Source organism: Saccoglossus kowalevskii, chromosome 6 (assembly GCF_978046115.1).
Source record: "Saccoglossus kowalevskii chromosome 6, keSacKowa6.1, whole genome shotgun sequence".
Taxonomy (NCBI): domain Eukaryota; kingdom Metazoa; phylum Hemichordata; class Enteropneusta; family Harrimaniidae; genus Saccoglossus; species Saccoglossus kowalevskii.
The window spans coordinates 35459709-35473886 of NC_140646.1; the positions used below are offsets into that span (position 1 = coordinate 35459709).

A 14178-nucleotide genomic window follows, 5' to 3' on the forward strand; every position below is an offset into this window, starting at 1 on the left:
TGATATGACGTATGCGGTTTGCTAATCTTAATGATTGGAGCGGATTGGAGTCTCCAATCAATGTGATTATATTGCGCCATATTGGCACATTGGGTGGGAGACAATTAATTGCTGAAATAAGCTAATTTTGCGAAATTGTTTGCAAATTTATTTTTTGACACTTCTACAGCAAGACCTGCAATATGCATTCTGAGTGTCAACCGGTCCATATAAAATGACTTCTACGAAACGTCAATGGATTTATTACCACCGCATAGAGTTCTGTATGTTGATATTTGACTGTACGTATATAACTGCCACAAAGCACCAGTGTCCTCTTATGTTCATAAAAAGTGACGTTACTTTGATTTACGTGGTACAATAAAAGTCATTGGACAAACGTTTACATTTAACGGCACCATCCTTACATACGAAATGACAACACATCATTACGGTCCCGGGATTACGGTATAAGAGTAATATTTCTAATATCCATACACCATAGTCTATTTTCCCAGTGTGAGAAACAGTGCAAAACAAATACACTGAGGGATAAGAGACGCCCAGTGAGTTGACGCCGCGGCTGATCTGTATGTTAGGTTAGTTACCATGATCTGTCGAATACTAGTTATTTCTGCGAATGAAACTACCGGGCCATGCTTAGTCGTTTCACTTGTCACTTTTTTTATTTACTATTTTCGTAGTTCTCTACCGCGACACTGGTTACTGAATAATTAACCAATCACGACCAGTAAAACACGAGTTCGGGGAGAAAATGTAAATTATAAATTGGTAGTAATTCGCTTTATTGATAGGAATAGCATCCCCGATCACCATACACGTGTCTTGGAGATGGACAACTGATGGAGTCTGCCATTATTCATGGAATTACATCAAAATTTAACTTTTGTTTTTCGATTCGTGTATCTGGTTTGAATTGTTTAACTGTTGATATTACGTCAAACTGTTTTACGTGCGTATGCTGACTGAAAAACAAAATGTCACCTACTGTTTTATTAGTTTTTAACTTGATTGCTACTCTTGGTCGGCACTTCTACTGTGCGATAACAATCAGATGTTGGTTTATTTATCAGGTACCATGTTCACATCTGTTGCTATCCTTTTACGCCGGTATATTTTTTTCTAGATTTTAAGAACACGGTGAAGGATTTAAAAATAGTGTGTAACAGCACTTTCATCGTGGATCTACAGCCTTGTAGGCCGATGCCTCCTTGGAACAGCATTTCCCCCAATGGAATAGCCATTACCTCATTGGAGAAGGATTGCATTCATGAAATAGCCATCTTCTCAATGGAATGGAAAACTCTTCGTTGCTCAACATTACCATATACACTGACTAGCAAAAATGGCCATTAAATTATCAAACACACTAAAATTCAAATAATGTATTGAAACAAAATATTGACAATATAGCACACAATATTTCTTTGAGTTGTCCACCAAGATGCGCGATAAAAATGGCACAGGTAATAATGGCACGGCACAGGAAATAATGGCACGGCACAGGAAATAATGGCACGGCACAGGAAATAATGGCACGGCACAGGAAATAATGGCACGGCACAGGAAATAATGGCACGGCACAGGAAATAATGGCACGGCACAGGTAATAATGGCACGGCACAGGAAATAATGGCACGGCACAGGAAATAATGGCACGGCACAGGAAATAATGGCACGGCACAGGTAATAATGGCACGGCACAGGAAATAATGGCACGGCACAGGAAATAATGACACTGTGACAGTAGACATTGCCTAGGTGGTGATGATGGCATACTGTCTTATTTCAAGACATGATCACACAAATAAAATCAAGGACTTGTTTCTTTTTAGCACTTTTAATCACAGTCCCTTGTTGAGCGACTGTGTGTGAACCATGGGTCTGTTTATACCTCCATGAACCAACTTTATCAAGTCTGATAATTTATTCATTTACTATTGAATTCATGATTTTGAATACGGTTTATTTATATTCATTTACGGCTACTAATTACTGTATTGATCATTCTATAACTGTAGTTTTACATCTAACCTGACATGTAGGTGTGAGTAGACCCTCACCGGCCGAACGGCATCAGACCTCACTGGATCTGTTGGGTTTGGAGCACCGCGGAGGACGCAACTCACGCGACCTCGTCAGGCTATTTTACATCATGAAAAAATAATCCCCACAAATTTGATTTTTAAGTCCTAATTAGGAGATTATTTTTCATGTGGAGATTTTGTTAGTGGAAAAGTTGGTCACTAAAACGTAATTGAGCAAACGCTAGGGTCAAACTTTAAACTTGTCGAACACTATTACTTTTTTTTTTTTACAAAAACGTTCCGTCGATGTCCAAACCAACATTTGATACGGTTGTCACAAAGTAGACTTGCCGACAAACATACATAATGGCAAGTAAGCCCAATAAAACCATGGGTGGTTGCGTGTTGTGAAGTCAAGTATGTGTGTCAAACAGTTTGACCATGGAACTACAAAGTGGTTTGACCGATCCGAAAATTAAACACTTCAGCTAGATGAGTTAATACACATTCAGAGAAAAAACATCCTCTCTTTGTAGATTCAATAGATGTAAATGTAAATGTACAAATAAATAATATTTTCGGCGATATGCCATTATGAAATATAAATTTATGAACAATACTAACAGAAATCATATCATTTATGATATTCATGAATACCTTGGAAACATTTCGTCTAAGAACGACGTTATTTCATAAGTGTTCACCAAACAAAAGTTACGTGTACGCTAAAGTCGTTCTTCGACATAAAACCACGTGCGTTGGTACTGGTATGTCATGTTACATATTGGACAATAAAATGTAAACGTTTTATGGACAAATGTTTTTGACTTTCATTATGCCCCGTAAATCAAGGTGGACTGGACAACATTTTATGAAGATGGTAAATATGGAGGCATGAAGGAAGGATATTGCATTTTTTCATTGTCAGATAATTCTCAGATAACTTATGTCATAAGTTTTTGTTGGAGAATTCACTCGAGAAAATCCAAATCTAGTCCTATATTCTGTGTAATTATCTAAAACTCCAATAATTCTTGTTCTAAAATTTCGATAATTGTTGAAGTCACATTTTTTTAGATATTAGATCGGTATTAGACGCATATGTGTGTCGTATGTTACCACAATAGTCACGTGTTGCAGACACACAGACACAAACCTCGAACACACTACTAGTATTATTGTAGTTGTACTGCCTCTTTATTTTAACGGTTCTTACAGGTTCACGATCATAAGCACCACAGAACCCTGGTCGATTACACATTCCATGGCAATAACGTATTTTTTTATTTATTAACACACAACATCCCCCGGAGGGGATGAAAAGGGTTACAAATCAGATATTAGTAAAAGAAAAATAACCACATAAAGAGTAAGGGAACAAAAAGGCATAAAAAAAAGATAATAATTTGAATACAAGGAATGTATTACTGGCTTAGTTTATGTAGGTGCTGCTGTCTTGTATTAAAACAGTTTTTTAAATATTGCGCTAAAGGAATAGACATTTTCTCGTCACTTAGTAATGATATGAATTTATTTTCATTACTAAATTTGTCAAAATTTGGTATACGTTTATTAGCTACAATGTAAAGTTTTAATCTTATTTCATTGTAATGAGGACAATTTATGACAAAATGTTGTTCATCTTCAACATGGTCATTGTCGCACATATTGCAGACTCTGTCTTTAAAATCCAATCCTGTATGCCGGCCTGTTTCAATTTTCAGACAGTGGTTGCCAAGTCTAAATTTTGTTAAGGATTTGCGAAGTTCACTGTTTTTCATAATTGTTAAGTAGTTTTCTTGTTCTATTTTGGTTTTAAAAAGTTTGTAGGTTCTTAGTTTATTTTTAGAATTTGATTTTTTCCTATTGTCATTGTCATTTTTCCTATTGTCATTGCCCCCACTTTGGTTATCGACATTACTGTGCCAGTACTAAACATGGAGGTTACCTCCATGCACTAATAAATGTCACCTAAAACCTGAAGGTAAAAAAGGGATGAATTTGGAAATAAGGAGCTGTTTTTAAGTTTTTTTCAGATCCGCGGCAAAAAAGTATGTTTTAACCAGAGGGTTTGGGAGGATCATTCAAAACTAATCTAGTAGTTATCTCCGCAAAATGTATGTCTGGCTGTGATTATTTTAGATTTCCCCGTCGCGTCACGATATTCCGTCACGACCGGTATCATTTCATTACGACACAGTCCCTCTATCACTCTAGAGAGACTGTGATTACGAGTACACCCCTCATTTCTGTTATTACGTAATAATGTCCATGTTGTGGCGCATATCGCGTTTGAGGAGAAGCGGTGTCTTTATTTGTCTTCAAGCAGCAACGTGACTTTCCTCCACCAATCAGAATTGTGCGGATAATCTTGTATCGTACAAATCACATGAGCCGGTACAAGAAGACTTATTACGTAATACACCATTGACCAATAAGAAACACTATAAGATAGCCGATTTCAGGTGCTTATAATAAACACATTCCCTTTACCACGTGATACAGGAACTGTCTAATAACTAAACAAACTAACAGATTTTTACAAAACCACTTTTCTTCGTTGAGCGCAGACGTGGTTGTTTGGTGAAGACAAGATCGTTTTTAAGAAGAACCCGACACACACACCATTCTCCGAACTTATCCGAGGTGAGTTGAATTTGTCTTATCGGTTTGATATACTATTACCGTTTACGGGATGTCAAGTGCCCATTTAACGCGGAATTCGTCGTTGTATGCTCGACATCGGTCTAAGCATGGAGCTGGAATGGGATCCCTTTCTAGCTCTAGGTCTAAGCATGTAGGTTCATAGTCTGAGGTAAAATACATTTACATGTATATTCAAAATTCCCGTGCTGAACAACGTCTGTGACATTTTAAAATTCGTCTATGTAATGATAATATCATCGGAAATGTGTGACACTTCAGGGAGACAAAGAACATGTCCTTTACATGTAATGGGGATCGGTTATTAACATATATCGCGTACTCGTTTCTAGAGAAATACGGACGAAAACATAGTGGTGATTTCGTTGGGTCTGAAATAGTCCAACTTCAAATTGTTTGTAAACGTGTGTGGTGTTATACGAATGCTATACTCATTTTTTTATTTACATTGTTAAACCTCAAACCCCAAATTTGGACATACTAGTATTTGAGCGAGTATCGTAGCAGCCATATGAGTTAGTGTATTCATGAATATTATTATCTCCATGGTGTATTCATAGAGATTTTTGAAACTGAACGCACCATTTCTCACGCAGTTGTTAATTCATACCAAAGATGTCGACGTTTAAGATTGAATACAGTGTTGCCATAGTAACAATGTTTACAACTTCTTTATGAGGTCAAAACGCCGACAGAAAAGGCTATCACGGGGTTCTCCTTACTCTTCATACATAACACAATTCATCGCTGCTCGTAGTGTCCCGGTATTCGTTCAGTCTCGTGATAATTTGGATTCAGTTCCTACCTTACTATGGTTTGACCATGCATGGTTGACCAACTAATCGGTCACATCACAGGGACAAACCATCGGGATATATCAGTCGTATTTACACGTTGCTAATTAACGTCACCGGATATCAACACTTCTGTTAAGAAGATTATGATTATGGTTGTAATTATGAGATTCTAAGACAGGGAGATAAATCGGTAATCAAACAAAATATCTTTGATGTATTCCGACCATGGAGTTTCATGTTCAGAGCATGTGAATTACCCGCGCCCACAGTACATCTAATGTGTCGGGAAAGTACGGTGGGTACACCATGTCACAGTGGAGGGATTGTGACCATGTGAAGCCACGTGCGCAAAGTAATGAGTGTCGTGCACCAGCAAATATACCACATAAAATTGTCGCCTTGGTTTGTTTCCGTAAGATTTTAGTTGCTTATGATTATTGTTGTGTTTTTTGGTTACGGTGGGATAAATCGTTACTCAAACAAAAATGACATTTGATGTATTTCGACCATGCATGGGTTACTTCGTTCATGGAGGTACCATGCTTCGTTTTAGCATGGAACTATAAAGTTCCATGGTTTTAGCGAGAAATCCTCCTCTGTGCCGTGACCTATATTACTAATATTTTTTTTCTCTGTTCTATAGTTTTAGTGACCTTACTGCTGCACTTTTTTAAAGTCAGTATTGTGTCAATAAATACTAGTATACTATATTATACACGGTTGGCGTACCAACAAAAGCATTGTTGTAACAACCAGTCAATGTGGTACATTAGGTTTGGTTTGTCATTGGCAGTACATAAGAAATTATGAATTATAATCATTTTTTGAAATCTAAAATATGCTTATAGTACGGGGCTATATATGTAGTGCGCCCATTGATTGTGTGTCGAAATTCCTGGCTCCAGACTCTGGCAAAACCCCGATTGTTTGTACACATTCAGTATATATCGGCACCAAACACGCACACACAACCAATGTTTCAAACATTGTAGCAGGACCATGGCAGGAAAGACATATCTTTTGATCACACATCATGTCATGACAATCATAGACCTTCTTTTTGTGTATGATGTCTATAGTAACCTGGATATTATTTTCTAATTCACAGACTATCATCAATTTATGTCACATATCCACTCGAGGCCAATTAAAGTGAACCAGTGTATCTTAGATTAATATATATCGTGCATACAATTTTCGACATCTGATATCCGTACCAATCGTCGCTATGTCATCCAGACAGAAAGAAACCGTGAGCAGAGGTTGTCCTCAACGTGCGACTGTGAGACGGCTCTCGTCAAGACATGCCAATTACCGCTTGCCTTTAACTGTTGTCCCCGTAAACAAGCAAGAAATGCCAATGAATTCTACCAGACATCGCCCAGATGCTGCCGCCAAGGAAAGGGCTCGACTTCAGACATTTAACAAAGCTATGGATACCCTGAAGCGAACACTGCCTCTACCTAAAGAGTTGCTAAAGGAGGCCCTCTGCGACAAGCAACGAAGAGGGAGAGCGGTCGCGCTTCAAAAAAAGGACATACTGCGACTTGCGATACGATATATAAAAATTCTTGAGCAACAGCTGGAGAAAAGAAAATACGAACTTCCTGAAAATTGTGATCATGTTGAATCTTTGCAGTGTAATTCGAGTATAGTGAACGAGGGGATTTCAAACGACAATGCCGGAGCAAGTTTTGTTGGCATGGAGATAACATCTAAACCACAACAAATTGTGCCTGGTTGTTCAGCAACAGAATATAACTCACCCGAAATTACAATTCTGAAAAAAAGAAATCAAAACAGTCCACCCGACGAAAACATCAGTGTACTTCGCGGTTTATTACTCGATGTCAAACAATCGTCACAAGAGGGCGCTTCAACTGTTGAAACGCTGAAACTGTTGAAATCACAAGCCTTACACCCACGTACCTCAAAGACAAATTTGATCACAAACGAACAGAATAAATGTTTCAACAACAAATTAACAAGTCGACCACGGGAGTCAATGAGTATCTTGTTAAAGAATGACGTGTCCGTCATTTCGAATATATGTCAGCGCCCTCTGTCAACAGATGTTTGTCAGAATCTGGTACCGTCGCCAGAATGCGAGACACGTGACAACGAAATTGGCGATCTATCGCTCGATGTTGACAAACATTTACTGTCATGGTGCGATCAGTTTTCATACATCCCAAACATTCTAGGAGAGTACAGCAGTGTTTCCAAAGAATTAAATTATTAATATGATAATATTTATTGTTCCGAGAAAAGTTAATTTAGTAAGCTGTTATCACATTTAAAGTTTATAGCAAGTCACTGGCACTCTCATTAATCGCACGTCGCTTACTACATTATTGTCATTATACGTATATACAATGTATTTGATTTTATCATAATTATCTACAACGATATTATGTAAATAAATAAACGTGTTTTTTTATTAGCTTCGCTGTCGACTTTGTCGAGCGGAGCTTATCATATGAGTGATTGTGCGTCGTCGTCCGTGTCAATGTTTTACTTTTTCGACTTCTTCTTGAAAACTACATGCCTGAATGCTTTGATACTTGGTGTATATGTACCTTGGGTAGACCTCTCTCAGATTTGTTCATTTCATGATGATATCTTCAATTCTCTGATTTTGGTGAATATTTTTGTCATTTTTGGTAAAAAGTGATATTTTCGACTTCTTGTTGGAAACCGCAAGTCTAATTGCTTTATATTACATATATAGATACTACGTATGGACCACTCTCAATTTTGTTCATTTCATGATGATATCTTCAATTTTCTAATTTTAGTGAATATTTTTGTCATTTTTGGTAAAAAGTGATATTTTCAACTTCTTAAAAACCGCAAGTCCAATTGCTTTGATATTACATATATAGGTACTACATGTGGACCTCTCTCAGATTTGTTCATTTTGTAATGATATCTTTAATTCTCTAATTTTGGTAAATATTTTTGTCATTTTTGGTAAAAAGTGATATTTTCTTCTTGTTAAAAACCACAATCATTTATGGTTAAAAATTATATTTTTGAATTCTTGTTGAAAACAGCAAGTCCCATAGCATTGATACTATGCATATTGTTCATTTTCTAATGATATCTTCTGTTCTTTATTCGAAATGTGCGTTGCTAACAGCAGAGCTATCTCAGCCGACAGGCTGCTTGTCAAAGTAAAAATGTGTCTGTGTCGAAAACTATCACGCAGCGCATTTCATGTGAAATAACAATGTATTCTTACGTGCATTGTATACGTCGCATGGGACCCTAACTTTTTAGCTCCACTGTCGACTTTGTTGAGCGGAGCTTATCATATGAGTGATTGTCCGTCGTCGTCGTCCGTGTCAATGTTTGACTTTTTCGACTTCTTCTTGAAAACTACAAGCCTGGATGCTTTGATACTTGGTGTATATGTACCTGGGGTAGACCTCTCTTAGGTTTGTTCATTTCATGTTGATATCTTCAATTCTCTAATTTTGGTAAATATTTTTGTCATTTTTGGTAAAAAGTGTTATTTTCGACTTCTTGTTAAAAACCAATAGTTCAATTGCTTTGATATTACATATATAGATACTACATGTAGACCTTTCTCAGATTTTTTCATTTTGTGATGATATCTTCAGTTCTCTAATTTTGGTGAATATTTTTGTTATTTTTGGTAAAAAGTGATATTTTCGACTTCTTGTTGAAAACTGTAAGTCCGATTACTTTGATACTATTCATATTGTTCATTTTCTAATGATGTCTTCAGTTCTTTAATTGAAATGTGCATTGCTAACAGCGGAGCTATCTCAGCCGATAAGCTGCAAGTTTATACCTTCTACTTCTCTGTCTGATGCAATATTCTGCAGTCGGGTTTCAAACATGCTCAAATGTTGACACCATTTATGATAACATATTCACAGGATAGTCATAATGATAATGGTAGTTATAATGCGATGTTTTTTTTATTTCTCGGTTGGTGATTTATAATTTCGCCTGGCAAAAACACAAAAATTCTCTCATTTTGTTTGTATTTTTATGCTTTTTCAATTAAATAATACTACTTTTACGACCAAATATCGACAGAATGTGTTTCTTTTGCGATGTATATTTCATAGTATAACCTGTGTATTAAAACTCAGACTAGTATACAACAGACTTGCAACGCGGCGTTTTCTATTAATTTAGTAACCGAGATTGTTTGTTTGTTTAGGTTTTCAGTTCTTATCTTATCCAGTTAGCGTTGCGGAGCAACAAGATTATCATAAGATCTCACAAAATATCGTGAGATCTATTCATATTCCAATCAACTATCACGATAAATCGCGAGACTTAGATAATTCTTTTTACCTCCATGACCACACCGAAATTCTAAAATGGCATTTACGGAAAAATTTAGCGAATCTGAGGACGATAGTTACGAACAACGCGTATAACACGTACTACTGGTACTATGATACCCCAGGCGCTGGAGGTTGTAATGTTCCGCCCGCCCGCCCGGTAGGATTATGCTACACAAACAACAGTTGTAGTACTATGAAGTCGAACGCGACAAAAATAACACACCCCATCTTTCGGCACCCCTGAACACAAAAACAAAACTGTTATTGTTGACACACAAAATGGTATGATCGCTCGAAACGCAGCGATATGTGCCCTTCTCGAAAAAAAATGTTGGAAATCTTCTGCAAACTCTGCAACAGCGAGAAATATCGTTTGTATACTAGTCTGAGATTAAAACAAGCTGTAGATACTGTTTGCCAAGTTGTAGATTTAGATTTTTCTTAGAACATTTCCCCCAAAATTTGATGTTTTCACAGTAATTCATTTTCCATGTATCGATTATGTTGTTAATTATTAAATAATATTCAAAATTCCATTTTTTTAAAATTACGTTGAAAGTATAATGGAATTGCCAGAAACATGATTATAGAAACTTCGGAAACAATAAAAACGAACAATTGAAACTATATAAACGCGATGTTTGTACTCCAGTTTATGGTCATATTTTTAATGAGTGGGGCATTTTGTCACTAACAAAACATACCATTGGTTATCATAGTGAATATATTATACCATATCTCATACCTCAAATTGATGTTTGGTCAGACCACGTAGCATAAGAAATTCCGGCAGGAGAAACACCCACTGGATAAAATCCCGGCACACAAATATCAACACTATTATGTATTTAACAGGCAAAACATAGTATGGAAACGTTGTCACCTATAACTTATAACAAATTTATAAACAAATTATGTCATTATCATGTACGGATTTCAACCATTATCCCATACCATCTATGTAACAAGTTTTGTTGAAATTAGTTAAATTAAGTAGTTACATGTATTGAGAAAAAGAGAAAATGTTTATGGATAATTAACATGCAAATAAGGTCATTAATATGCCCAGATTACAACCAAAAACTAATCAGATCTGAGCATTAACCCAGAGAATCTATGCACAAAGCTTCATTTAAATCTGAAAATTATTTTTAGATATAAGTGGGAAAAACACACATACATACACACATAAGACCCCCAATGTTTGCTTCGCACAAGTGAGTAAAAAATTTATGTTCAATTTAGTCAGTTTTCCATATAAGAGGCTTCGAATTCACGTACATGTATATACCAGGGAAAGTTCTCTCCCATAATGCATTGCTTATAAGCCGAGTAACATGCTCACACAATCTGAGTTCGGCTGATATTGAATCATAGTTATTCTAGTAACTTTGACTGAATTAATGATACATACATACATACATATGAATTTAGCATACCACAAAATGTGTATATTTGAATATACATGCAAATTAATTTTAATGCATATTATGAAAGTATACATACTGTTCAATAATTAACAAAGTTAAAATAACAGCTGTTGAAAGACATACGCTCAAAACAAAGTACACTTGATTACCGTAGTACTTTAAATAGTGTATATAAGATAAAACTTACTCCATTGAACTGAACTTGATTGGCTTACTTTAACACACAAATGTTTACAATTAAAATATCCACTAATGTAATAAAACTAATAGTACAGAGATACTGTGCTGCAGGGATGCATAAGGTTGAGATACTTCAGAAAGGTAGTCATGATATCAAGATATTGTAAAATAATTTATTTTAGCTGATTTTTGACGAGTTGAATTTTAAATATAGGAAAAAAAGGTATATTTGCAGGATTAAAAGTGAAATTAAAGTATTTTAGAGTATTTCAGAAAGCCAGGGAGTCCTTGTATGGAGATATTTCAAAAATATTAAAGTCTATCCCAAATCACACAGTGGTTTTCAGATAACTTTAGCTCTATCATTGTTGTATGAATCAAAGAATTCAAAAATTGTTCAATATACTAAGATTACAGCATTTGTAATCACTGTGTCTTCATGTGGTTTATGTTTAACTACATGTTTGCCATGTAAAATGTGAACACCTTCAATTCAAATAAACCTCAGTATTATTTGAATTGAAGGTGATCACATTTTACAACTTTTAGACTCAAAATAGTATAAGAAATCATATTCAGATTTTGTAGAAAAGTCTACTTACTGTATATAATTATGTAAATGCATTTTGCTTCACAATTACTATTACCCTGACTGCCACGATTACAGAAGGATGAGTGGTTGAAATTTTTAACAAAGTAATTCAGCTGAATTGGACTTGATTATTTATAGGTTACACTATTTTAATTCATTGTTGTATTTGTGGAGATAATAGAAATAATATTGAGAGTTCCCATTATATATACGGGGTACTACCAATGTTTAATTTAAATCGAGGGACATGGTGATAATATTTGGTGTCTGGATTAAAAGTGACTTGAGCTGTCCTATAAGCAAATCAGCCTGTATATACACTTTGTTATACTCCAATGAATTGTAATTAAATTATTGTTAGTACCGGTAGTAAAGAAATTAACAATAATTACATTTTTTATAATAAAATTATACTTACTTAAATTTTCTGTAGCTAAATATGTATACAGGGTACTTGCAGTAAACATTAACAAATGCAATTCATGAAATAATTATAATTATGTACCAGTAAATACTTCAAAAGTTCATCTAAAAAGACCAACACAAACTTATAAAACAGATCACATTATTTTTACGAGTGTATTAGCAATAGTAGCCTGGTTAACTTCCTATCATTTTGTGGGTCCATTTGTCCTATTTATACTAGTCTGATGTTGCCTTGTTTTTGCTCATTAATCAAGTAAATTTATTCCAATATCATGAAGTAAAGGGGCAGTCACACGTTCATTCCTGTGGTAGAATTGAATACAGTACTTTGCTTATTTGTTGTTGTTTTCAAAATAAAATAAAATGTTATTGAAGTGTAAATGGCAAACGCCGAGTTACTGCGAAAGTTGGGTTACCGCAAAACTCGGCTTTCGCCATTTACGGCTTGACCACTTCTATAACATTTTATTTTATTGAGAAAACAACATCAAATAAACAAGGGACTGTATGCAAGTCTATCTCTGTGGCAACTATCAGTTGATACAGCATGTTTGAAAAACATACAACTGTCATCCATTGCTTGGAAAATGACCATATTCTGATTAGCAGCATGCTATATTTACCAACCAATTAACATCACTATCACCCATTGACATACAATTAAAATCAAAGTTTGGCAAGGGTCGAGGAACCAACAAATTAATAAGAAGCTAACCAAGCTATAGCAATAGAGGATATTAATCCTCTTATGACCATTTGGTGTTTATTGTGATCACCAGAAAATTCAAGATGTTTCAACTCATTTGAAACCACTCTTGATTTAGTGTGATTGAGCCAAAAGTGAACATTAGACCTATAGTGATTAAGTGTGAACATATGTGGGAGTGGGGAATATGACACTGCTTTTATGATATCAGATTGAATTTCACTGTCCTTGAGCAGGAATGTTTAGTGTGAGCTAGTTGTTGTTTGACAGGAGTGCAGTCAATTTCCCTGTGTGCAAAAGTGGCAAAAAGAAGCATTTTCCCAATCCAGTGGAGAAAAATATTGGATTTAAAATATCATTTTCAGTCACAGTCGGACAATCATCCATTGACAGTAAGTACCAAATGGCTTGTATTCTAATCACAGTAAGTTGCAATCGGACAAGTTTACAATCACAGTGTATGTAGTGTGGGCACTGATTGAGTCACAGTAATGCCTATGCGGACAGTCCTTGAGTTCACAGTAAATACCATATGGACGGCAACTGATCACACAGAATAATAAATGGACAGAAGCAATTTCACAGTAAATGACAAATGGATAGACATACAAAATAAATCATGTTAACAAGCTTGTTTTTCAATTATTTTTTTTACTTAAATTTTCAGTGCCTTCCAGGAGAAAGAAAAAGCATATTGCCACTTTGGGTGAAAACATGACTCTGAGAGATTTAGCAGCCCTAAACCTTACTCAAGCCGAAAATACTCTGCTGATGGAGGGGAAAAGGACCAGATCAGGTGAGGTATCAAGGTTATATATGCATAAAGCTGATGCAACTGCTGATGCAACTGATGATGCCTCTCATGGCCCCTCAAGCAGTGGTAATTATAGTGCCTCAGTCAGTACTGCCAACACACAGTCAGATAATAAGAGAAAAAGTAGAAAAAGAAGGCGTGAGAAGAAAAAAGAAAAACGTATGGCGAGTACCACCTCACAGTCAGAAAGAGAGGAGAGTGAGCATAGGAGAAA

General features: G+C 35.7%; 1 protein-coding gene across 1 annotated transcript; it reads left to right on the plus strand.

Moving 5' to 3' along the window:
• The first annotated feature begins 4574 nt into the window (after positions 1–4574).
• Positions 4575–7931, plus strand: LOC102801341 (uncharacterized). Its single transcript, XM_006812222.3, has 2 exons — positions 4575–4673; positions 6597–7931. The coding sequence occupies exon 2, from the start codon at positions 6717–6719 to the stop codon at positions 7728–7730; it is 1014 nt and encodes a 337-aa protein (XP_006812285.1). The 5' UTR covers positions 4575–4673; positions 6597–6716; the 3' UTR covers positions 7731–7931.
• The last annotated feature ends 6247 nt before the right edge of the window (positions 7932–14178 follow it).

Coding starts and splice junctions, on each gene's coding strand:
- LOC102801341 (XM_006812222.3), top strand. CDS start 6,717: ATGTCATCCAGACAGAAAGAAACCGTGAGCAGAGGTTGTCCTCAACGT.